The sequence below is a fragment of the Colias philodice genome, chromosome 13 (assembly GCF_061535455.1).
Source record: "Colias philodice isolate Cphi_HAF_F1 chromosome 13, ilColPhil1 Martin Lab GWU primary, whole genome shotgun sequence".
In the NCBI taxonomy this organism is placed as follows: domain Eukaryota; kingdom Metazoa; phylum Arthropoda; class Insecta; order Lepidoptera; family Pieridae; genus Colias; species Colias philodice.
The window spans coordinates 9,205,591-9,232,724 of NC_143098.1; the positions used below are offsets into that span (position 1 = coordinate 9,205,591).

Sequence of the window (27,134 nt, forward strand, 5' to 3'; positions counted from 1 at the left end):
TAAGAAGCTATCACATGGTGTGATCTGGTATCATTTGACTTGACTCACGTTTAACCACCTCCATAGAAATGGCAACATTTAACAATGAGACGTCAAATTGTCAAAAAGTTTTGCAAATCGTGTAAATGACATTGACATTGTTTTATTGACAATTATTTACAATTAGACTTTGGACTATTTATCGCAAAATAGTGTTAATTAAATAAAAAATATTTATTAAAGTTTTACGATGATGCAAGAATAACACCATAATTTTATTAATATTTTATTAACGAATTTTTAATTCATAAAATGGTGTTTAATCCGGCTGTGACCGTGCGTAGGATTGATGTTTTAATCCGTATTTTAAACGGTCGTAAAATAAATGTAAGCCCTAAATTAGTTCGAGCTTATTCAAGTGAAGGAAGAGTGACTATTGGAAATGTAAGCAAAGAAATAAAAAGTGCGAAAAAGATAGAATATGTCCCAAGAAAGTACTGTAAGTGTAACACAAAAAATAACCTATATTTTACTAGTCTTTCACTTTTAGATCAAATGAAATGTAATTTTAATGATATAAGCAATAAGCATTTTCATATACACATCTTATCATTCTGAAAAAATATGATACTATAACCAGAACACACTTTAAAAGATTAAATTTTGTAAAAACTGCTTTTCCAAAACGGTGGTTAATACCAAATCTGTTATGACTATTCAAAATATTTGGAGAACAAGTTGAGTTATGAGTTTATTATATTCCAAAAATGTCACTTTATAAAACAACAAAGCAAAAATTGCATAATTTTTGCTCCTTTTGACATGAATTGATCAAATCTCAAATTACTGAGGTTGAATTATTTAATTGAATTGAAAAATTATTGATTGAATTGAAATAACATTTTTAGTGACCATAGAGGAGGCAGAGCTCAAGAATTTATCCCAAAGTACTCTCCGTAACTTAAGATGGATGATGCAAAAGGACCTTTTAGGCCAGGACATGTTTCTGTTAGGAAGACCTGGTCCAAGCAGGTATAATGTTCATTTATGTAACGTAAAATAAAGCAGTTAAAATTTAAAAAAAAATATGTTGAAGTCATGAGTTCATATTTCTTTTTAATTTTAAATATACAGAAGTTCTTAAGATTATTTTCTTTTATTAAATGACTATTGTACTATAATGGTCCTGAAATAAAATTAATATAATTTTTTTAGACGCAAAGTAGCTCTTCAATACTTGGAGTTAACACAAAGGGAATTAGAGTATGTGGCACTTTCCCGTGACACAACCGAAGCTGATCTGAAACAGAGAAGGGAAATTCAAAGTTCTACGGCCAAATATTTTGATCAGGTATGTTGTTGTTTTTTTAATGTGATCTGTGACTGAGATAATTATTTTTGAGTTTGAACTAGGATTAATATTGATAGCACAGAAAACACTATGAGAGAATACACCATATTATCATAATAAAATACTTTAGGGGTATTTTATCTGTTATTTTCCATTTTATGATTTTTTATACAAGTATTTATTATTGTATACAGAGTGCAGTTCGAGCCGCCATCGAAGGAAGAGTTCTTGTCATAGAAGGCATAGAGAAGGCAGAACGAAATGTGTTGCCAGTCCTAAATAATCTGCTGGAAAATAGGGAAATGCACTTGGAAGATGGCAGGTTTTTGATACCATCATCAAGATATGATAAATTGCTTGAGGTAAGTAGAGGTATTATTATTGAAAAATACATTATATCTTATATTAAAGTGAAACTTTTATTACATCGTCTCAAACTTTTTGGTCTGTGTAGCGCATGTCGCGTGACGGTCGGCTGCCGAGTAGGTATAAAGCAGTGTTCGGAGTCATTATCGTACAAATGCGATAATTTTGTGCCTAAGTTTCACTTTTACCGTGGTTTCATAAAACCACACAACATTTTTATATTTTATTAATGTTATAGTAAATTGTAGGGATGTAACGATACATGATTTTGCCGATACGATACCGATACCGATATTTGTAGTAATGTATCGGCGATACCGATACCGATACCGATATCGATGGCTTGGTAGAAAAATAAATAGTGAATTATGCATAAAAAGTTACCAACATTTAACAGAGACTCAACTGTTAATCGTATTCTTTTAAATAAAAATGTCAAATCAAAAAACAACAAAACCATTTATTTTAGTATTATTATTTTACAAAGTCAGTTAAACTTTAAGTAATACACATACAATCAGTACCTAATAAAAGTTTACTATTGGTAGAGTTTTTTCAGAAAACAAAGTGCGCACGCGCGGGCGGCCTCCCGCATCGTTCATTGGGCGCGGTTTTTTGAATTGTTTGATATCGGTATCGGTTGTTTTATTATCGGCGATACCGATATATCGGCTTGCCGATTATATCGGCCGATATATCGGTATCGGTATCGTTACATCCCTAGTAAATTGTAACATGTGAATTTAATTTTAATAATTTTGTCTATGAAGTTGGAGTAAAAAGGGCCAAAAAAAAACTGTATTAATATTTTGTCTTTAACCCATTGACCACCGTAAGCCCCGATCGGGGCGCGACACAATAGATTTTCTATTGTGTCTGTGATTCCGAGGACTGATGGATTAATCTTTTACTTTTGTCTTACATTTACCATTTTTTACTTTTAACAGTGACTCATACCTTTTGCTTTTGTCAACTTAACACTTTATATTATCCAAACATTTAGGAGCATGGTCTAGAAGAGGTATCAAAATGGCGTCTAGTGCGTGTGGATGAGCGGTTCCGTGTGATCGCACTAGGCTTGCCGGTACCAAGGTACTCGGGACAACCACTGGACCCCCCGCTGCGTTCCCGCTTCCAGGCAAGAGATGTCGCTACTGTTGGTTTTGGGGTGAGTTCAGGTTTTTATTGTTATTTGTTTATGGATTTTGTTATTTTATTCTTCTATGGAATGACCATAGAAATCTAAATAACAAGACACATAGAAGTGCTATAATGTCATAATTCGTATGAAAACCGCTGTCGCCAAAATCAACACATTCAAACCGAAAGCTAAACAGTACACACAAGTAAACTATGCCTTTTATTGGACAGCTTGATTTTAGTGAAAACTAACTTAACTATTAAATTAAGCTTTTGAATATGTATCCTAACGCACGAATTTACGGTTTATTTTAGAACTAGCGGTCCGCCCCGGCTTCGCCCGTGGTACATATTTACGTTTTCTCTACATAAGAACCATCCTCGTACTTCGTACTCGTGACAACGCGAAACGGGTGCGGACCCGCCGCCTTTTTATAGCTCCCGCCGCGAAGCGCGTCGAACGCGGCAACTGATACACAAAAATAATCCTTATGGCATGTAATTCACGCGCGATGACTTATAGCGTATTTCATGTATAACTTTGGTGTTTCTACACCGATTTACATGATTCTTTTACTATAACCTGCCCAGGAGTATGAAGAATAATTGTGCCAAATTTCGTTAAAATCCGTCGTGTAGTTTTTGTTTCTATAACGAATATACAGACAGACAGACAGACAGACAGACAGACAGACAGACAAAAATTTTACTGATTGCATTTTTGGCATCAGTAGCGATCCCTTATCACCCCTTCATAGTTTTTTTTTAAATATATTTCATGTACAGAATTGGCCTCTCTACAGATTTATTATAAGTATAGATAACATCCCTAAGTATATGAGACTTTTTGCTCCAATACGAACAAACGTGATAATAAGAATGGTCGACTGTGTCATTCATTGTTATTTCGATTACTATGGTGACACTCGTAATACTTGTAAATATTCTATAATTTTAAGGAAAAACGGCATTATTTCTAAAAAAAAATATTTTCCGATGAAATATTATTCCTTTATAAATATAATTACAACTTGTGGAAGAATTTCCGCAATGGGAATTGCTGAAACACACCATGTATACACTCATACGTCTCCAGAGCAACTGAACAGTGACGAATGCACTGGTGATGTGAAAATCACCTGAGTGGCGACAAGGTCACGCACGCTTACGACTTCTAGTGTCTTGTTATTTAGATTTCTATGGGAATGACTATCTTCAATGAATAGCGTTTAAATAAAATCTATGTAACACGAACAATAATCGTATCAGATATTTTATAATATTGATTTTGATTAGTTTGGATATGGATTGGGCTTGTCAAAATTTGATAAAAAAAATTGTGAATAGGAACTAGTGGCCTAGTTAAAATATCTTTAATTTCACAAGTATTTTTCAGGCATCTAAAAATTTCTATTTTAAAAATTGCCGATTTCGAATTCTAGACATAATACGAAATGCCAAATTACGACACTGTTTGTAAAAGACGAAATCATCCATTTTGCCTACGACATAGATATGACCTGCCTGTGGACATAATATAACATAGTATGAACCTGAAACATAATTTGCAAGTAAACATTAACATGTACTTTACCATCTGACGTTGTTATCAGGAAATCTTTATATTGATAAAAAATGCAAATATAAGATAATGTTAATATGTTTTTAATTTATTTGTAACTAAAAATAAAATAATACATCGTTTTTATAGGTCACTGTGTTATGATAGCACTTGATTTTTTTAGTGTATTTAGAAAACAATTACTGAAATATAAAATAAGATGTATGTTAAACAATAAATATTATTACTAGTAATTTATTTTTTACATTCGCACGTTTGCTCGATGGCTCAGAGAAAGACCTATGTAATAATTATACATGTATATTTATGCTGTTATTTCGAATAACATAAATTATCAATACAGCGACATGAAATTTAAAACAATTTTATTTGATGAAATTTTATAATTACAATCAACGTTATTACAATAATTACTCACAAATCATATTTCTTAGAAAGTCATTCATCATACAATTTTTTTTCTTATAATAAAAATTTCAATTTTATAAGATATGGATTAATAAGTATACCCAATTAAATTTTCTGCGATAGCAGACTCTGCGTTCGACTAGTCACATTAGAATCCGTTCGTTTCGGCAACGCCTCTGGCATAAAAATGTGCACCTGCTTTTTAACTTTTCCCACATCTGGAATCAATTTCTTGCTAACTAACTCCGCGTACTGTTTCTCCACCGCGCTCCTCTCAGTGACTACTTTCTGTCTGGTTTCCACTATGTTACGCTTTATATCTTTGGCCCGTCTGTTTTCCTTTATCCTTGTGTCGTGTCGCAGCGTGCTTTTCACGTTTCGTGACTGCCGTGCGTAGTTCTCAATCGTATTCGACGTTGGCACATTAAATTCATTCCGATCGATAGGGCCACTCAGTTTCTGTTCGACCGGTTTTGACTCCTTTGCCTTTAAATCGGCTGAAGTCTTTGATTTAATTAAATTCCGCTTTTGTATTTCTGGCCAACTGTGCCGCGGTTGGGACATCCTTTCGCCCGTATCTTCCTTCAGCAGATCTATCTTGCCAGCTAGGTCTAACCATTGTAATACTCTATCCGACAATTCTGTGTTTTCCTTAGAATCGGTCCGGGAAGTCCGATTACTCTTTATAGCTTTCATTGTTATGTTATCGTATCTGGATGAGTCGAAATCGTTTAAAGGTTGCGGAGACGCTGTTATTCTCAGTTCGTCGTCGGAGTCATCAACGTCGGATAGATTAAGTTTTTCCACGCCAGGTTCTTGATCGCCTTTTAATGATTTATCGTTTGTTATCACAAGACGTAACTTTCGTAAACAGTCTTCCAAATCCTCGTGTCGGTGACTAAGGCGGCCACTTCTAATTTTTGTTGATGTTTTATGGGTACTGGCTGATGAATAAGGTCTTCTTTTCGCGCTCAGTTTAATATAACAAGGATCGTCGTAGTTAAGTATGGGATGTCGGAATCCGTCGACCCATACGGTTCGAATGTACATAGGTCGTTGAGAGGACTGCCAGAGCGCTGGCATATTACACCGCTCGCCAAATTTAAAGGCATCTAGACATGCAATCGCTTGTACGTGCAGCTCTTACTGCTTTCATAATTAATTGTTGTTATATCTCGAGTTGCCATCGAGTGTAGCTTCTGAAAATACATTGCTTTTGTTAACAAATGATTTAGATTTTTATGCAAAAATTTTTTTTACTAAAATAAATGAGAAGTGATAATCTTCCATTGACGGTAACAGCTACCGTTATTTCGAAATAGTTAGAGCAGAAAAAAATGTTTATATAATTCATTTTTTCGTTGTTCGAGCAGGTATTCCTACATAGGTATTAAATGGGGCGAAATTTCAGTATATAAGCTTCAAGAAAAATCACATCGTTAACTGCCTGTTGCTTTCCCCACATTAACTTGGGGATTGATTAATTAAATATAATTGATTTGAAAGCGTGACACAGGATATCGTATTTTCATTGAACTGCGTATTGGAAAGAAAATTGTTATTCTCAATTATGCGGTTTTACTAATGCAATTTTTGGATATATTTTACTACTGCATTACCTATTGGAAACAATAACATATACTTAACTACATTTGTAGGGTACATTAATACTTATATTAGACATACCTTAAACAGTTCATCCAAAACATTAATCTTTATAGAACTAAATTAATTTCTAAATGTGATGTATCATAAAGATTCTCATTTGCATTGGTTACTATCCCGAAACTGTACTATTTTTCTCGGTAATGATCTTTCAGGATTCTATTTAGAATTTAGTATGAAAAGTATTATATTTTCAAAGTTTTTATAAGACTCGAATAGATATTTGCCCGGAAAGCAGACGACGTGGCAGATTTCCGTGCGGTTTGTTACTGACGGTGGCGATGCCATGTTGAGCTTTGTCGTAAACATTCGGTTATGCTGGAGGTACAATGGGAACAAATTGCAAAGATATGTTCTGTCTGCTTCTTGCGGTTTTTTCTGCTTTCTTACTCAAGTGGTGAGCTTGTTCGTCTACACAAGAGATGTCACGTCATATTAAAGTTCTCTTATGGTTCAAAACACCTACGATCTAGAGTCAGAAAAATGCGATTTTGCATGACTATCGTGCCATAAACAGATTATGTGCTATAAACAGACTATCAGAATTTAGTAAAAAATAGATCCTGTTCAATAGGATAGGCAAGATAAGCGGCTGTCGGTCGACTATACAACTCTTTAAAAATATTTTGGTTTTCATACATTGAATAGGATTTTTTGTTTTGTTATTAGGTATAACACGACAAATCTTTTAAATTCGAACCCAGTGTGCAATCAACTTTATAAAATGTTGCGATTCAGTTGGATTAGATCATGCAAAGTTCCACTTCGTTCACATTTTTCAAGCAAAAAGACGACAATTATAAGTTTGGTGAACTGCTTTGTTTTTATTTATTTTGATGCGATCAGTGACACTTTGGTTTTAGCATTCCGTCGACAAACTTTACTGTTAACTTTGATTTCTTTCGATTCTTTATTGAGCAATATATAGATTTCAGTTTGGTAGGGATGCTATTTTGAAAAACATTGAATGAGAATGGAGGGATAAGAATTCAGATATGGATGAAGATGTTGCCCTTTTATAAATAAAAATAAATTACTATTAATGATTTTTTTAGGGCCATAACTGTTTAATTTAGTCCTACTACCATACAAAATTATTAATATTTCTATGGTGGGAATAATTAAAGGTTATTATTACACATATCTTAAACAAATATAAATATGAAAATATTATTAGTTAGGCCAGTGTGAAAAATAACAAATAGCCAATTAAAATATGTAAATTCTATTCAGATTCTATACATAAAATGGATATCACGGAATGTTTTGAAGGATGAAAATTATTGTCCTTTCTGTTTATGTTGCAAAATTATAGGGTACCCTATATTTGTTTACGAGGATCTCACATTAATATTCCCTGAAATTGGCATGGTATAATTTAATTTGGTCGCTTGTACGGCGATAAATGTCGTCTATTTGTTCGTCCACGAACTGGGTGCACGCTACTTTGTGACACAGGGATAGGCTGATGGTAGCTGTATATTCTCGAAAAGAAAATCTTTAGCTAAAGTCTTAAAATAGAAAGGTAAAGTTGCCCCAGAATTCCCCATTAAAAATGGTAAAGTTTTTTTATTCGAAAGAATTTGAAATGAATGAATTGGGCATTATTTATGGTCAACGGTTAGAACCCAAATTAGTCTAATTTGGTCAATTTATATTTATTATGTTTATTATACAAATATGAGACATTTATGAATTAGTACTTATCCAAGTTTTTAAACCTAGTGCTTCTGATCATCATCAAAATAGATTCTTATGAATTTATGTGAACATAAATATAAACGTTCTTAAAGAAAAAATAATGTTCATAATGTATATACTACTAATAAAACTATGAAACGAAGGTAGAGAATGTAGAGCTAGCATAGTGTGTATTAATTCAGAAAGGTACCAAAGGAACTGTTATTTTGCACGAAACATTAAGTTTATTTGGCCAAATCAGTAGTTTTCAATGTTCGAAGTTTGTTCACCTAATAGAAGTTTTAGCGATAGCATCTTTGTTGGAAATTAACGGTTGCGAAAGGTTTCCGAGCTATTTTCAGATGTGGAGTTTTGAGCATTGTAACTGATTGGTGCTTTTTTGCTATTTATCCAAATTGCAAATTATTAATTTTAGATTTTTTGCAACGCTTATTAGATAAATTGTAATATAGGCCTATTATTTTATCATCCTTAAACTCTGGTCTGTTATAAAATCTTACACTTTTGAAACGTTTTTTGTCTGCCTGTTTTATATAGGTTTTACCTTATTTATCTGGTTATGATTGAAATAGGGCGATTATAAACACAAAATTATAAACCTATTAAAAAAAAAACTAACTACCGAAAAAACATCTTATATGCCTCAAAACAGAGATCTTTAGCGTGTTTTCAACACGCATTAATATAACTTTCAGTATCGCTACAAAAGCGTTTTCTTATCTAATATCTTCAAATACTTATACCTCGCATTAAGGTCACAAGCTCGCGATAGTTGGCAACTCTTTAGCATACATAGATCGCTATCTTGTATCATGTCAGCGCTTCGCTAGTTTACGACAGGCAGTGTATGTAGGTATTGGTTATAGTTGAAACGTACATTTAGAATATTACAGCATTTTATTTCGCGCATGGGTGATTTATTACGTACTAGAGGTCCGCCCCGGCTTCGCCCGTGGTACATAATATTTCGCAATAAAAGGTAGCCTATGTCCTTTCTCGGGTATCAAAATATCTACATAGCAAATTTCATGCAAATTGGTTCAGTAGTTTAGGCGTGATTGAGTAACAGGCAGACAGACAGAGTTACTTTCGCATTTATAATATTAAGTATGGATTTGGATGTTGTGATGCTGATAGGAATTATGTATGAAATTTGGAAATTAAATAATTTTGAGTTTCTTATCGTTATTAAAGCACTGTTTCAATTTATATTGTAAGGGTTTAATCAGTAATAAAACACATGTTCGGTTGCAATCATTTTATTCATTTACAGCATATTGACAAACATTCATAATATTTTATAATACCCGCATTTTAACAATTATGAAAATGTACATTACTTTTTCATTACATTCTTCAAGTTGTCCGTGAATTTTTAATACATTTTACATTTTAATACACTTTAAATAAAGTCCTTGTTAAAGATTACTGCAAATAGACGTCAAATTACCGACTTAAACGGAAACAATTTGTCCGCAATTATCCGGAGCTTTCATTGGCTCATTAGGTTACGTGTTTCAATTCTGTACCAGCTCTACAATTAAAGCCAAGAAGGGTTTTTATACTGCACTTTTTGGAGAATAGATTCCGAATTGATGTTTATTTATTAATACATACATAATAATATTAGCTCATTATACAATTCTACCAATGACAAATGTAGTGAACATTCTTCCGCGTAATTCATAATTATTGTCGATAAAAAATGGTATATTTTTAACAAAATTAACAAAACGGTTTATCATAATCGATATACAATACAGAAATTTACGGTACGGTTTACGGTATAAAAATATGCCTTACCAAAACTTAACGTCACAATATTTACAGCAGTAATAAGCTTTATTTAAGTATTAACATTCTGCACGCACAAGTTAGTTAATCACAATAATTAAAACTATAATGAGTGCAATATAACGGCCCTCGCGTGACAGTCTGTCTTCAATTCGGTCCTGCGCTAAGTTGCGAAATTAATTTTGATTTGAAAATTGCCTCTATAATGAAACAAGTTTGTGTCGTTCATTCTGTAAATTTTGTTTAGTATTTCTGCTAATTATTCTTTTTGTCGCACTGAAGACTCTTTTGTGCTGTTATTTAGCTTCAGATCCATATGTAATTCTATTAACAACATTATGTTAGGCTTACTCTTAACATCACCAAATAAATATACATTTCTGTTGGGTTTTTTTGAGGCAAATTAAATTAGTTTACATTGAAGAGCTTTATTCTCATCATCTACATGTAACCGTTTGGTGTAAATCCTATGCTCTCTAATAGTCTTTTAAAACTAACCACGTAATATAACTATAAGTATTAACAAGAATTATTTCTAGGAACATCTAACAATGTTAAAAGAAGAAGCGCCCCGTGTGGATCCCACTAAGCTCGAACAGCTAATGTCAGCAGCGTACGCGTTGATCAGTCCGGAGTTACAGCAAGTCAGTCTGCCAGACTTTCCGATTGACAATCTGCACACAGCTGCGTATATATTGGTGAGTCTGGAATGGAAAATGGCGGTTTTAGAGATGGACTATTCGAGACAGGAACCTAATATGTTTTGGGGACGAAAATGCAGTTTGTTTTAAAATACATATTTGTATATTTTTAACGATTAAGATAAAAAGCAAGTCTGTTGTATGTTTCGATGAAGTGCACTTTAATTTTAATCATGAAGCATTTACAATTGATTTGGTACCTGAATAAATTAGGGTACTGATAACATAATATAAACATTTGAATATAACAGAAATACAATAAAAAAAATGGTTGCCTGTAAAGTCGGTTTTACGGGCGAAGATTTTACGTGACAACGTCTTTTTCTCGATCATAGTTGAGTGGGAGAGAGACGCAAGGCATTCGGCGGGCCTCTCTCTCGTTCGGTGACTCATCGTAACGTTACCGAGCGTTACACTTTTTCATAAGTGACTCCCAGTCGCAACCTAATTTAAGACGTTGTCACGTCAAAATAAATCAGCAAAATAAGTGGGGTCAAATATGGTATATGATTAAAGAAACAGTGACTGATATAAGATTACCAAAAATAGATTGCTAAATAGGTATTATAACCCATATTTATTCACGGAAGCAATGTAATAAAGACGGCAATTTTTCATATTTGATATAAACCTAGATTTTATGGCTCCAGAGTGTCAAAAAGACAAAAAAGAACAATCCTCGAAGTTAAGGTGCCTTTTATGGTCGATATATTTTATTGCCAAAATAGATTGCGTGTGCCAAATGCCCTTGAAGTCAGTTTCTTAGTTTCGGTGCGTTTCACGCGATCTCGTCATCTACGCGGTTTCAGTGTCAAGGGGAATGGAACGCGATTGTGTATTTTGCTAATTGCCTGAATTTAGGTTTGTGCTAATCTATCTAGGGAAGTTTCTTTAGTAAAGTATTTGTAATAGCTTTTCCGGAAATCGAAATATGAGGTTGAAAAGTTACAATAAAAAAATTAAAATCGTCCAAAATAACAACAAAATAAATTGAGCATTTTGAATCGACTTCGAAAAAAAGGAGGAGGTTCTCAATTTGGCCGGTATACTTTTTCATCATTAATTCAAAATACATATAAATTCTTGAATGTACAATTTTAATGATCCGACCCATTTCTTTCCTAATAATGAAAAAAAAAAACACACGTGAATCAATGAAATTATATGTGATTTGTAAATTTCATATTGTATTTAATTTCCAGGAGAACAATCCAAACATTCCAATCCACAAACTGCTATACCTATTATATCCGTATAAAACATTTTTATCAAAAGAGCACATCAAGAATGTGGAAGCGGTATTACATAACCTTAAAATGGATATGAAGCCCAAATGGAATATATCCTTACTTGATATAGAAGTCAAAGGAAAAGAAGCTATAGTTAGTATAGAAATGAACGGCAGTAAGAGTCAATTTAGCGTGCCGTGTGGAGAGCGTAAGAGTAAGAGAGAAGAAAAGGGAATAATTAAGACGGATTACCAGAGTCTTCTGCTGAATGAATTATTGCTGAGTCATAGTGTTGGAGACTTTTGTATTGTTGGTAAGTTTATTTACACATTATTATTTGCTTTGTTTGTTGATGCTTAGCTGCTAGCTGCTAGCAGTAAGTGTTAATTTTCTATTGTAAATCTTTTAATTTTCGAAATCGGTTAAATATTTTGTCGATCTCAAACAGTTGTCTTCATGGCATGCATCATTTTTCACATGAGTTTCTAATCAGTTGAAGTTTACGAGTCCGCTAATACTCCTGCTAAAATCGTTTATGATAGGAATATTATAGTATTAAGGTACTATACATATCATATTATATTATTTGTATATTAAGAAACACAAACCAAAAAAGAAAAATCACAAGTGCAAAAATTAAGCAATCTTCATTTCAGGACCAAAGGGCTGCGGCAAGAGTCTTCTAGTCAGTCAATTAGCGTCCTTATTGGGATACACAATAGAGCCGATAGTCCTGTACCAAGATATGACAGCTAGAGATCTGATTCAACAACGAACCACATTGGATAATGGTGATACAGTTTGGAGGAACTCTGCGTTAGTTGAAGCGGCTTTGAAGGGTCGTATGGCGGTGTTGGATGGTCTACATCGGATTCATGCTAGTACGTTGGCGGTTTTGCACAGGTTTGTTTGATTTTAGTTCTTATTGGAATAGGATAAGGTACATTGTTAACTCTCCACTATAAAAAAAAAAACATTGTTGATATTAACGCTATTTAGTTAAACGTTTGATTATTGCCTTTTATATCATTACAAAAAGTAATATTTAACTCATAAATTCTATATTACTACTGATTTCAAGTCAATTTCAATAAGATATACATGTAGAGATAAAGCGTTTTCTGGCTCAGAATTATTTTTAGTTATTTATTTTTCTTATCTCGTTATTGTATCTTATTTTTTTATTCTATTAATTTCCGCATGATTAAGAGCATCCAATTTGTGCACAAGAAAATAATTTTTCATTATAAATGGTATCATTTCATTCATTCAACATTGTACACAGGTTAGTTCACGACAGAGAGCTGCAACTTCACGACGGAACGCGATTGGTCCGTCACGATAGATACGATGATCTACTTGCTTCTGGACTCTCTGTAAAGGATCTTGAAGATAGTGGAGTTAAGAGAATACACCCGGCGTTTAGGTAAGTCGATTGTAGCTTGAAGTTGAAACAAAAAAAAAAATTGTTGCGAGTCGGACTCGCAACACTAACGGTTCCGTACAAATAAGTAATTTTTTTCTTAAAAATAAAAACTTTTAATCGCAATATTATGATATTAACAATATTATTTATATTTTTTTTGTCATTTCATCACAAAGCGGTGACAATATAATATATTGAAAATTATTTCAGAATAGTTGCGTTAGCTGAACCGCCTGTGTTGGGTCGTGGACCGCATTGGCTCTCTCCGGAAATATTGAGCTTGTTCATTTTCCACGAGATGAGAAATCTAAGTAAAGAAGAGGAAATATTCATTATTAACAGCTTGGTAAGAACAAGTATTATGTGTCTTTTAGATAAAAAAAATGTAATGTCTTGTCATAAGAATGTTTTTAAAGTCACCATATTATGCTTAAATATTAAATTACAATTGATTGATGACAGTAAAAGTCATGTTTTTTCTTTCAGTATGGTGATATATCTACGCCACTACATTCTATAATAAACCTGGCAGACCAACTCAGGAACTCCGAAGACAGCACTCTCAAAAACCTATCATCTTCCCTATCAACTCGACAACTGCTCAGAATAGCCAGTCGAATGGCCCAATATCCCACAGATTCAGCCTATGAAACTATACAAAGAACGTTCTTAGCTAAATTCCTTCCCAACTTAGCGAGACGAGCGCTAGATGGCGCCAGTCAAAAGATCGGTATAGAACCTCCATCGAAATTCGGCCTCTTTGGTAATTCAGAAAAGAAAATTGGCTGCTCAGTTAAAAATGGTGTCCTAACCATCGGAGACACGAGTACAGAAGTGTATAAAACGGAGGCGTTAACAAAAGTGCCTGATATTTTGTTCTATGACGTTCCACAACATGTAAGGTTGTTGGAATGGTTGCTGCAAGACTTCTTACTTGGGAATCACTTGCTTCTAGTCGGCAATCAAGGAGTAGGCAAGAATAAGATCGCGGATCGTCTTTTACAATTACTAAATCGACCGAGAGAGTACATACAGTTGCATAGAGATACAACAGTACAGTCGCTAACAGTACAACCTACGGTACGAGATGGGGTTGTTATATACGAAGATTCTCCACTAGTTAAAGCTGTTAAATACGGCCATGTATTGGTGGTCGATGAAGCAGATAAGGCGCCAACACATGTGACATGTATTCTAAAGACCTTGGTCGAGAATGGGGAGATGGTACTTAGTGATGGAAGACGGATAGTTCCAAAGGATATGATGGAAAGTTCTGCAGGCGAAGTGGCCAGCTTTATCCCGGTTCATGATGACTTTAAGATGATTGTGCTAGCGAATCGGCCTGGGTTTCCGTTCTTGGGCAATGACTTCTTCGCGTCTTTGGGTATGTCAAATATTTTATTGTTTTTTTTTATTATTATAACAAATATATATTTTGAACAAAGTGATTTAGATGATAGAGGAGATATAAGTTAAATTATTCCTCAAAATAGTATCCACATATTTTGTCTATGAATGTTCATGCAATTTCCTTAAATAATTAAATAAACATTCAAAATTGACCTCTAATTATAAAATTGGTTTGCGATGAGTGGTTTCTGATATAAAAAAAATATAGTGCTCCCAATATATCCTTTCATTCGACAACGTAATAATTTTTTGTAATTATAATTTTTCACATTATAATTTTTTGTATTTTACTCTAGGTGACCTATTCTCATGTCACGCGGTCGACAATCCATCAATCGAATCGGAAATGGAGCTCCTCCGGTCGTACGGTCCGGACGTTCCGGAAGACATCATGAAGAAATTGGTGCAAGCGTTCGCCTCTTTGAGAAATATGGCTGATCAAGGACAATTGACGTATCCGTATTCGACGAGGGAACTGGTCAATATCGTGAAACATTTGCAGGTGAATAGGGTGTTTTTTTTAAGATTTGTCATGAATCTTGCTATTAAACTTGAACATTTATGATAAAGATGAGATTGGATTGAACAATTTTGTTGTGTATTTGACTCAAATCAATTCTTCAATCCAAGAGTTTCAAGTAACTGTGACTTTATAAAAAAAAACTAAAAAATTTGTATACTAAGGGCCGATTTTTCAACGCTTGGAAAAAACTTATCCGTCCAATAAAGTATTACACGATAATATTAAAATGTCACGTAAACTGTCAAATACGGGCAATTATAATACGTTTTTAAAATGGTAGTTTTATACATTATTCGACGAATAAGTTTTAACCAAAGATTGAAAAATCAGCCCTAAGAGCACTTTCACATTTGGGCGACTTAGCAGCGCGGGAGTAACAGGCAAAGTGTAAATAAAGGTGTATATAATAATAATGCATTCTCGACAATTTCTTTGTGTTTAAAGCTCACTAAAATGAGATTGTAAATGATGACACAACATTCAATACGTACTAAGATAAAACCAAATGTCCCCAGCAATACCCAGAAGAAGACCTAGCAACAGCCATCGGCAACGTATTCGACTTCGACCGCTACAGCCAGGACATAGCGGACACGTTACTAGAAGTGCTGCACGCTAGCGGTCTGCCCACACAGGGCGTGCTGCAGGGCAGACCCAATGAGGGCAGGGTTCAGCTCACTGTGGAGCGGACTAGCGGGTGAGTTGCTGGTCGTAACTAGAAGTGCTGCACGCTAGCGGTCTGCCCACACAGGGCGTGCTGCAGGGCAGACCCAATGAGGGCAGGGTTCAGCTCACTGTGGAGCGGACTAGCGGGTGAGTTGCTGGTCGTAACTAGAAGTGCTGCACGCTAGCGGTCTGCCCACACAGGGCGTGCTGCAGGGCAGACCCAATGAGGGCAGGGTTCAGCTCACTGTGGAGCGGACTAGCGGGTGAGTTGCTGGTCGTAACTAGAAGTGCTGCACGCTAGCGGTCTGCCCACACAGGGCGTGCTGCAGGGCAGACCCAATGAGGGCAGGGTTCAGCTCACTGTGGAGCGGACTAGCGGGTGAGTTGCTGGTCGTAACTAGAAGTGCTGCACGCTAGCGGTCTGCCCACACAGGGCGTGCTGCAGGGCAGACCCAATGAGGGCAGGGTTCAGCTCACTGTGGAGCGGACTAGCGGGTGAGTTGCTGGTCGTAACTAGAAGTGCTGCACGCTAGCGGTCTGCCCACACAGGGCGTGCTGCAGGGCAGACCCAATGAGGGCAGGGTTCAGCTCACTGTGGAGCGGACTAGCGGGTGAGTTGCTGGTCGTAACTAGAAGTGCTGCACGCTAGCGGTCTGCCCACACAGGGCGTGCTGCAGGGCAGACCCAATGAGGGCAGGGTTCAGCTCACTGTGGAGCGGACTAGCGGGTGAGTTGCTGGTCGTAACTAGAAGTGCTGCACGCTAGCGGTCTGCCCACACAGGGCGTGCTGCAGGGCAGACCCAATGAGGGCAGGGTTCAGCTCACTGTGGAGCGGACTAGCGGGTGAGTTGCTGGTCGTAACTAGAAGTGCTGCACGCTAGCGGTCTGCCCACACAGGGCGTGCTGCAGGGCAGACCCAATGAGGGCAGGGTTCAGCTCACTGTGGAGCGGACTAGCGGGTGAGTTGCTGGTCGTAACTAGAAGTGCTGCACGCTAGCGGTCTGCCCACACAGGGCGTGCTGCAGGGCAGACCCAATGAGGGCAGGGTTCAGCTCACTGTGGAGCGGACTAGCGGGTGAGTTGCTGGTCGTAACTAGAAGTGCTGCACGCTAGCGGTCTGCCCACACAGGGCGTGCTGCAGGGCAGACCCAATGAGGGCAGGGTTCAGCTCACTGTGGAGCGGACTAGCGGGTGAGTTGCTGGTCGTAACTAGAAGTGCTGCACGCTAGCGGTCTGCCCACACAGGGCGTGCTGCAGGGCAGACCCAATGAGGGCAGGGTTCAGCTCACTGTGGAGCGGACTAGCGGGTGAGTTGCTGGTCGTAACTAGAAGTGCTGCACGCTAGCGGTCTGCCCACACAGGGCGTGCTGCAGGGCAGACCCAATGAGGGCAGGGTTCAGCTCACTGTGGAGCGGACTAGCGGGTGAGTTGCTGGTCGTAACTAGAAGTGCTGCACGCTAGCGGTCTGCCCACACAGGGCGTGCTGCAGGGCAGACCCAATGAGGGCAGGGTTCAGCTCACTGTGGAGCGGACTAGCGGGTGAGTTGCTGGTCGTAACTAGAAGTGCTGCACGCTAGCGGTCTGCCCACACAGGGCGTGCTGCAGGGCAGACCCAATGAGGGCAGGGTTCAGCTCACTGTGGAGCGGACTAGCGGGTGAGTTGCTGGTCGTAACTAGAAGTGCTGCACGCTAGCGGTCTGCCCACACAGGGCGTGCTGCAGGGCAGACCCAATGAGGGCAGGGTTCAGCTCACTGTGGAGCGGACTAGCGGGTGAGTTGCTGGTCGTAACTAGAAGTGCTGCACGCTAGCGGTCTGCCCACACAGGGCGTGCTGCAGGGCAGACCCAATGAGGGCAGGGTTCAGCTCACTGTGGAGCGGACTAGCGGGTGAGTTGCTGGTCGTAACTAGAAGTGCTGCACGCTAGCGGTCTGCCCACACAGGGCGTGCTGCAGGGCAGACCCAATGAGGGCAGGGTTCAGCTCACTGTGGAGCGGACTAGCGGGTGAGTTGCTGGTCGTAACTAGAAGTGCTGCACGCTAGCGGTCTGCCCACACAGGGCGTGCTGCAGGGCAGACCCAATGAGGGCAGGGTTCAGCTCACTGTGGAGCGGACTAGCGGGTGAGTTGCTGGTCGTAACTAGAAGTGCTGCACGCTAGCGGTCTGCCCACACAGGGCGTGCTGCAGGGCAGACCCAATGAGGGCAGGGTTCAGCTCACTGTGGAGCGGACTAGCGGGTGAGTTGCTGGTCGTAACTAGAAGTGCTGCACGCTAGCGGTCTGCCCACACAGGGCGTGCTGCAGGGCAGACCCAATGAGGGCAGGGTTCAGCTCACTGTGGAGCGGACTAGCGGGTGAGTTGCTGGTCGTAACTAGAAGTGCTGCACGCTAGCGGTCTGCCCACACAGGGCGTGCTGCAGGGCAGACCCAATGAGGGCAGGGTTCAGCTCACTGTGGAGCGGACTAGCGGGTGAGTTGCTTTTTTACCAACGAAAAAAAAAAAAAATTGGTTGTCTGTAAAGTCGGTTTACTGACGATAGTTGAACGTGACAACGTCCGATTGTGCTTCTTTGTCGCTCGTTCCGCGCTCTCGCTTGCACTTTAAGCCTTATATGGAACGCCTCAGAGCGAGGTAACGCCGCATGAGTCATGTTTTTTCGTGCGTGCAGCCGGCTCTATCGAATTATAAGACGTTGTCACGTCAAAAAAGATCTTTTTATCTGTGAGAGAAGTGAAACTTTTTTGTGTGAGAAGTGAAACTTTTTTGGCAAGATTCAAAGATACTAAAATCGTCGCCTTACTCCATGATGTGATGGTATTGCCATGACGCGATCTGGACATTTTACCATTAACGTGCTTAAAGAAGTTTCACTTTAACAGTGAGAAAAAAATTAAAATAAAAAGTATTGGGAAGATTGGCCGTGAAAGGCATATTAATTAATAAAATGAGTCGCATAAATAATAAGCTATTAATTTAATAATATTATGTAATTCGAGTTCGTCAAGTTAAAAATTGAATAGCCCCATTTCCAATAAGCAATATTTAGCTCGCAACACGTGACGCTCATCATGTAGGACAACGTTGCGTATCAGCGTGCGACGTTGCCAGTTGGCGTAACATAATACTAGTTTCGCGAGTGACGACTCATAGTAGTAGACAGATAACGTTGTTCAACAATGTTCCGCACTAACTTTTAACATGTTGGATTTCGTGTTGAATAATAAATAAATAAATAACAATATGTTCTACGCCAAATAGTAGAAATGCGTTATAATTACTGAATAGACTGACAAAAATTTCTTTTCACATTTATATAACATGTCCTTTCCAGCAAGGACGTATCTTCCCCTAAACACGGTAAAGAAGATCCAAAAAACGAGCCGCACGTAGGCGGTAACACTTGGGCGGGCGGAACCGGGGGGCGAGATACTGCTGGTCTGGGCGGAAAGGGCGGACCCTATAGACTGGATAAAGGGCATGATGTGCACCAGGTGAGAGAAAGATGTTATGAATATTTTCCTCTTCATCTTCATATTCATGTTCATGTTCATGTTCTTGATCATGATCATGTTCATGTTCATGTTCATGTTCATGTTCATGTTCATGTTCATGTTCATGTTCATGTTCATGTTCATGTTCATGTTCATGTTCATGCTAATGCTAATGCTCGTGATCGTGCTCGTGCTCGTGCTCGTGCTCGTGCTCGTGCTCGTGCTCGTGCTCGTGCTCGTGCTCATGCTCGTGCTCATGCTCATGCTCATTTTAATTTTAATTTTCATTTTACCCTTGGGTACGGAACCCTAAAAATACATTAAAACAACAACAAACAAACAAACACACGAATTAATATTTCAAATCGTCAGTTTTAAAATAATACTTTCTAAAACATTCCAAACTTCATGAATATTTAACAACTCTACAGTTATCCGACGCCGAAAAAGATGATATACCCGAACACGTGAAGAAAGCGGCCCGTGAGATGAATAGGAAAGTTTTTGAGGAGAGATTAAAGGAGATCAAAATGAGTGAATACGATGCTAACTTGTATGGACAGTTTCTTAGAGCGGTGCAACCTCAGGTCTGTCTTGTTGTTTTTAATTGTTTTATGGCATTTGAAATGATTAAATTGCATGGAAGAGACATTAAATCACTACATAGTATAAAACAAAGTCGCTTTCTCTGTCGCTATGTCCCTATGCATGCTTAAATCTTTAAAACTACGCAACGGATTTTGATGCGGTTTTTTTAATAGATAGAGTGATTCAAGAGGAACGTTTTAGTATATAATTTATTATGTTTTAGACAAAGCGGGCTAAGCCGCGGGCGGAAAGCTAGTTATGCTATTTAAAATAAATTAGATTCTGCTTTTCAGTAAAAGAAAAAGTGTATTTTTGTTATTCAAAAATAGTTTGAAACGATTGGTCTAATAAAATACATACATGAATTTTTAACAACCTGTGATTATTTTGAACTCGATAATATCTTCAGACCAAATTAATCGTATTTTAGATGCGTCTAACTTAAATTTTTGTTACATAAGATGTTTTGTACATAATTTGTTATACATAACTAGTGGTCCGCCCCGGCTTCGCCCGTGGTACATATTTAGTATCCTATGTCCTTCTCCTGGCTCTAAACTACCTCCCTGCCAATTTTCAGCTAAATCGGTTCAGCCGTTCTTGAGTTATAAGTGGAGTAACTAACACGACTTTCTTTTATATATATATATATAGATATCGACATTCCTTGAAATATGTCTTTTAAAGCATAGTATTTATTGATATAATTAATAACAATTTATACAGGGTTACAGGTTAAGTCGACCTATTCCTGTTAAGAGCGTGTAGTAGGGGTCAAAACAAACTGATTTGATCTTATAATACCATATCCAAAAGTTAGCCGTTGAAGAGTTATTGCAATTTTAATTTTTTTCTTGAAAATACCACTTTATCTATAGATAAGTGCTCTAAGAGGAGTTCTAGCGGAGTTGCAAGCGAAGAAGAAAGAGAGACAATGGAGCAGACATCAGACTAGCGGGGAGTTGGATGATGGCAAAATTATTGAGGGTAAATAGTAATAATACTGAATAAGGCATAGGGCAGATGTACATATTTAATTTTATCCTTTAGAACTCTTTTACTCGTCTGTTGATCTAAGTCATTAAATAGTTTTTAATTAGCATTCGAAGTGAGGAACATTAGTTTTTAATTTTTAGTATAACTACACCATGAATGGTTCAAGTCTATTTTTTACTTGTGTGAAAGCGCTTCTATTATTCTTCTGTATTTATTTAAGTTCTTTATTTCAATAACGTTAAAGAATGAGACAAAAGAAAGTTTTGTGTTCTACTTAATCTTAATATGTATATATAAATCTCGTGTCACAATGTTTGTCCTCAATGGACTCCTAAACCACTTAACCGATTATAATAAAATTCGCACACCATGTGCAGTTCGATCCAACTTGACAGATAGGATAGTTTAAACATGTAGGTACCACGGGCGAAGCCGGGGCGGACCGCTTGTATTGCTATGAATTTAAACCATCAATAAGAATACGTATCTACTATCCTATATAATATGTATATTTCTCCAATATGTCCACTACCAACGTAATTCAATGTAACAATAAATAATACTTAAAAAAAACTAAAAAACACGCTTTTAGTTCGGTTTTCTATAAAAAGCGTGTTTTTAAAGTGAAACTTTTATTACATCGTCTCAAACTTTTTGGTCTGTGTAGCGCATGTCGCGTGTATCGCGGCTGCCGAGTAGGTATACCTACTCGGCAGCCGACCGGCACGCGACATGCGCTACACAAAGCAGTGTTCGGAACCGTTCGAACAGTTTCACTTTTACCGTGGTTTCATAAAACTACACAACATTATTTATTTTTTTTAAACTATTATTTATTTTATCAAATTAGTGTATTGTCATCGGTCCTCAATAAATCTACAAAGTTTGAACGAAATCTGGCCGTTTAAAGTGGGTCAAAATTGCGCCCAAAGAAGTCGGTTAATAAAATCATCGTGTTTTTAGGTATAACAGGCGAGCGTTCGATATACCGGCGTAGAACGGAACAAGAGCCCCCACCGGGCTCGCCGCCGGACAAACCCAAGCGGTTGCGGCTTGTTGTGGACGTGTCGGGCAGTATGTATAGGTTCGTCGTCCATTATTTAGATTAGTTTTGATAGGATACTTTAAACAAAGCACAGCCCCACATAAAAAAGTAAAAAAGTTACGTCTAACTAAACAATACTGTATCGAAATGAAACTTCTTTAGGCGCGTGACGGTAACAGTTTTTTACGAAGAAGAGGGATGGCATAGCATTCATTTCTGATATATGTATGTGTGTTTTGTACACGCGCACTTTTAGCGCGAGTTGCTCGCGTCGACATACGTGGTGATTTGCGAAAGCTAGTACTATAGTACCTATTTGCTATTGTATAATCTAGTTTAATTCGGATTTGAGTAATCTTTTTAATTTTTTATGACATTAATAATACTTAATCTACACCTACTTAACTTATTTCGATAGCTGATGAATGTGTTCTACAAACCACAGGTTCAACTCATACGACGGGCGTCTAGAACGTTCCATGGAAGCCGTAGTACTATTAACCGAAGCGCTAAAAGGCTACGAGACAAGAATACGATACGATATGTACGGACATTCGGGAGAAGAACACGCGTTAGAGTTGGTGAGAGTGGACCGTCCGCCGGAGAACGAGAAGGAGAGATTGCAGGTGAGTGAGTGTGAGTGAGAGAAAGTACTCACTGAAGCGATAAATGGCTACAAGACTAGAACTCACTACGATATGTACGGTCATTCGCGGGAATAACATGCGTTAGAGTTGGTGAGAGTGGACCGTCCGCCCGAGAACGAGAAGGAGAGATTGCAGGTGAGTGAGTGTGAGTGAGAGAGAGTACTCACTGAAGCGATAAATGGCTACGAGACAAGAATACGATACGATATGTACGGACATTCTGGAGAAGAACATGCGTTAGAGTTGGTGAGAGTGGACCGGCCGCCGGAGAACGAGGAGAGATTGCAGGTGAGTGAGAGAAGAGAGAAGAGAGAGAAGAGAGAGAAGAGAGAGAAGAGAGAGAAGAGAGAGAAGAGAGAGAAGAGAGAGAAGAGAGAGAAGAGAGAGAAGAGAGAAGAGAGAGAAGAGAGAAGAGAGTGAAGAGAGAATAGAGAGAAGAGATAAGAGAGAGAAGTGAGAGAAGAGAGAGAAGTGAGAGAAGAGAGAATAGAGAGAAGAGAGAAGGGGGAGAAGAGAGAGAAGAGAGAGAAGAGAGAGAATAGGGAAGAGAGAAGAGAGAATAGAGAAGAGAGAGAAGAGGGAGAGGGAGAGGGAGAGGGAGAGGGAGAGATCACGCGGCGGGACTCGACCCGCATCCTTTCACGCCAATCCGGGGCGGATGCCTGACCAACTAAGCAGTGATCGATTTTTTTCTATTCTCTATTTTCTATTTATATAAATATAAATTTATAAAGCATTTGAATGCCATAAAAGCAAAAATAACAAATTGTACTTATTATATTTCCAGGTAATCCGCACAATGCACGCGCACGCGCAGTTCTGTTGGTCGGGCGATAACACTCTACCGGCCGCGAGTCACGCGATCAGTACACTCGCGAGTGAAGACGCGGATGAAGCTATCGTGTTGATACTGTCTGATGCTAATTTGAGGAGGTATTTTAAAGTGAAACTTTTATTACATCGTCTCAAACTTTTTGGTCTGTGTAGCGCATGTCGCGTGACGGTCGGCTGCCGAGTAGGTATAAAGCAGTGTTCGGAACCGTACGATAATTATCGTACAAATACGATAATTTTGTGCCTAAGTTTCACTTTTACCATGGTTTCATAAAACCACACAACATTTTTTTGTTTTATATTGTATTTTATGATTAGAACTAGCTTTCCGCCCGTGGCTTCGCCCGCTTTGTCTAAAACATAATAAATAATATACTAAAACCTTCCTCTTGAATTACTCTATTTATTAAAAAAAACCGCATCGAATTCCGTTGCGTAGTTTTAAAGAATTAAGCATACATAGGGACAGAGAAAGCGACTTTGTTTTATACTATGTAGAGATATATTTTTTCTTGCTCTTGGTAATATATCTTTGATGTTGTAAGTCAATAAGCAGCACAATAAATAGAATTTATCGTGAAAAACACCTCTTAGCTAGAAAGCCGTTTAATATGAAACCCTTGATCCCAGCCAGTACGAAATAAATTTATTTGATGCTTGATACGGAAATGTAAATAAATAATTATGAGAATCAAATCTTCAATTATCTTCAATAAATCACATTATATTCGTAACGAGATATTTCTCTATTACTACATATTATTCTTATTCTAAGTAATGTGCGTATTTTTTCAAATACATTGATTTTGGCGTGAATATCTTAATTTGGTTGTGGTGGATCAATTGAATAATAAAACATAATATTCCTGAACAAATTGTGTATGTTTGAATACAGGTACGGCATACCTCCAGAAAAGCTGGGCAATATAATGACGTCGGATCCGAGAGTGCAAGCGCACGTCATCTTCATAGGAAGTTTGGGAGACGAGGCTAACATGTGAGTTCTTTTAATATGTTCGCTATTTATTATACTTACTAAAATATGTCGTAAATTAAATGAAAAACTAATTATCCTTTTTCTACAAATATAGAATTTATACTTCTTCCTCCGCTTTGTGGCTGTTGTGACCGCCTCCTTGGTACAGTGGTTGACGCGTGAGCGTAGAACCGAGGGGTCCTGGGTTCGATTCCCGGTGGAGACGAAGAAAAAAAAAATGTCTCGGTCTGGCAGGACACAGAAGGCTGATCACCTACTTGTCCCTAAAGAAAATCGATCAGTTAAACAGATGTGTGAATAATGCATCTGCCCCTTACCCCACTACGGGGACACGGGACTTCACTTTCCGCTTTGTAGAACTTGACCAATTATACATTAAAACCTTCCTCAAGAACCACTTTCTATTACAAAAAACCTCTTCAAAATCTATTGCCTGGTTTTAAAGATCTTAGCCGTTTTATAGGGACGGACAGATAGCGATTAGCGACCGCGACTTTGTATACTATGTAATATTACTATTTATGTATATATACATATTTAATTGAATTAAATATCGTAATTAATGGTATCGTATAAAAACTTATAGCTACATGTACAAACAGTAATTTCTTAGTTTTTTTTAAATAATTCCCACATCAGGTTACTCCGCAAACTTCCAGTAGGCCACGCCCACGTGTGTATGGACGTAGCATCTCTACCTCAAATCATGCAACAAATATTTGCGTCTTCGCTTTTACAGACTTCGTAGTAAATAAATAATATAAATGGTGTTACTAAAAGTAATTGTTTTTTAATGTTAAAAGAATATTTTGTTGTTTTTTTAAATACTTATACTTTTTATACTAATATTTTCATAAAAAAATTCGGTCATTGTCGGTGAGTTAAAACACTCTGATTGATATTATATTGCACGCCTCATAAGCGAAGCGTTGAGGTGGGTACTACTGTCACTTCGCGCAAAACATCTGATTTTTCAAACTTAAAATGTCTTTATGTATCATACATTGCACTTGTAAGATAATACATACACACACATATTAAGAAAAAACACTATTTTTAACGTTCATGATATTTTTGATGTCATTTTTGTTATTTAAACTAGTTAAAAAACAGTTTAAAAAAGTTCTGTCTTGGACGTCCGTGTGTCTGTATGTGCGGATCCTTTTTCTTGTTAACACGATAGCGACCGAAATACTTTACTAATCGAGTCTTTTTTTTTCTCTTACGCTTGAGTATGCTCAGGAATAGAACCCTTTCATTTTTCAGGGTCTGATTCGATGTGGTTTAATTGTTATTAAATAAACAAAAATAATAATTAATAAATATTTATTAAAAAAAAATTATGAGGCGTGCACTTTTGGATTTTCCAAATTATTTTATTGTTTTCTTTGATTTGAGAAATTGAAATATTTTACGAGATTATTACAAATTATTTTTATATTAATAACTAATATAAAGAGATATTACAAATTTACATATTTATCTCTTTATATTAGTTATTCATATAAAAATGAATGTTTGGTTTATTTTAGCACAATTGTATTTAATAATTTCTTTTAGCTTAGATATTACCATTCAAATAGAAAACATTCCACCAATATAGCTACAGCTTCATATTATTATTAATAGGTACTAATTTTGAGTTTATAATATCAATATCACTATTAAATAGTATAAAAATAATTAATAGCCAAAGTTATAAAAGTACTTGTTTTCTCTGTAGATAAATGTATAAGAACCATCCTCGTACTTCAAGGAATATAATAAAAAAATAATTATCGAAATCGGTCCACCCGTTCAGGCATGATGCCGTGACAACGCGAAACGGGTTTCATTTTTATGTATATTATGTATATAGATTGACATCACATAATATGAAAAATATATTTTTTATAGACAGAACATTTTATTGTTTAAAAGAAGCTGTACATATAAATAACTGATTTTTAATAACTGTATGGAAAATGTTGAATTTTAAAACTGTAAAAATAAGAACAAGTCTGTATATAATAGCAAATCTTTATGTAACTTGTAAGTATATATTTTCTAAATATTTTGTATACAATGTTGATGGTTTAATAAAGTTTTTTGTTATATTTTATTGTTTTATTTACTTCGTCTTACCTCTTGACTCAGTATATCAGATTTTTTTATGACATATTTGGTTCACTTCTGACAAAGACCTGAACTAAATACCAACCTATTTATTATAATAAATAGGTGATAACCAAAGTATTTATGATTTCTTATAAAAATAATAATAGTACTCTTGCATTATTAAACTTCAAATACAAGTACAAAATAGCAAATTAACGTAAATTTTCTACATTAATCTTGTTTGTTCTATTCCTTGGTGAATCTAAATAGATATAATAATTAATAATTGCACATAATAATAGTATGGCAACAATTAGAACAATTTCGTCGAATAGTTCGATTCATTTTCATTACACACGGTATATTGAAAAAGTTCGAAAAGCTATGTAACTTTTCTGATTATCGCTACAATAATAACGGCACGATTCATCAATGTTCGGACCACTCGGACGATATCTATGTGATATCTATCAGTTACTGTGATCAGTTATAATTTAAAT

General features: G+C 36.9%; 2 protein-coding genes across 2 annotated transcripts; one reads left to right on the forward strand and one right to left on the reverse strand.

Moving 5' to 3' along the window:
- Window positions 1–143: 143 nt before the first annotated feature.
- Window positions 144–25,293, forward strand: c12.2 (von Willebrand factor A domain-containing protein c12.2). The gene is made up of 21 exons (XM_089702683.1): window positions 144–478; window positions 888–1,011; window positions 1,195–1,330; window positions 1,525–1,692; window positions 2,700–2,864; window positions 10,526–10,684; window positions 11,890–12,229; window positions 12,573–12,819; window positions 13,202–13,342; window positions 13,553–13,688; window positions 13,829–14,726; window positions 15,049–15,254; window positions 15,791–15,972; window positions 19,271–19,430; window positions 19,862–20,017; window positions 20,897–21,005; window positions 21,978–22,098; window positions 22,505–22,685; window positions 23,494–23,639; window positions 24,436–24,537; window positions 25,177–25,293. The coding sequence occupies exons 1-21, from the start codon at window positions 292–294 to the stop codon at window positions 25,283–25,285; spliced, it is 4,173 nt and encodes a 1,390-aa protein (XP_089558809.1). The 5' UTR covers window positions 144–291; the 3' UTR covers window positions 25,286–25,293.
- LOC149483595 (uncharacterized) lies at window positions 4,649–6,579 on the reverse strand. The gene is made up of 2 exons (XM_089702681.1): window positions 6,513–6,579; window positions 4,649–6,025 (listed from the first exon to the last, which is right to left on the reverse strand). Exon 2 carries the CDS (start codon window positions 5,907–5,909, stop codon window positions 4,932–4,934), a length of 978 nt encoding a protein of 325 aa, XP_089558807.1. The 5' UTR covers window positions 5,910–6,025; window positions 6,513–6,579; the 3' UTR covers window positions 4,649–4,931.
- Window positions 25,294–27,134: the final 1,841 nt, after the last annotated feature.

Bases quoted from the DNA above. Each gene is read 5' to 3' on its own strand.
- LOC149483595 (XM_089702681.1), bottom strand. From the start codon at position 5,909: ATGCCAGCGCTCTGGCAGTCCTCTCAACGACCTATGTACATTCGAACC.
- c12.2 (XM_089702683.1), top strand. From the start codon at position 292: ATGGTGTTTAATCCGGCTGTGACCGTGCGTAGGATTGATGTTTTAATC. The intron at 13,343-13,552 runs GTAAGTCGATTG...AAATTATTTCAG, and splicing joins AGAATACACCCGGCGTTTAG to AATAGTTGCGTTAGCTGAAC. The intron at 14,727-15,048 runs GTATGTCAAATA...ATTTTACTCTAG, and splicing joins TGACTTCTTCGCGTCTTTGG to GTGACCTATTCTCATGTCAC.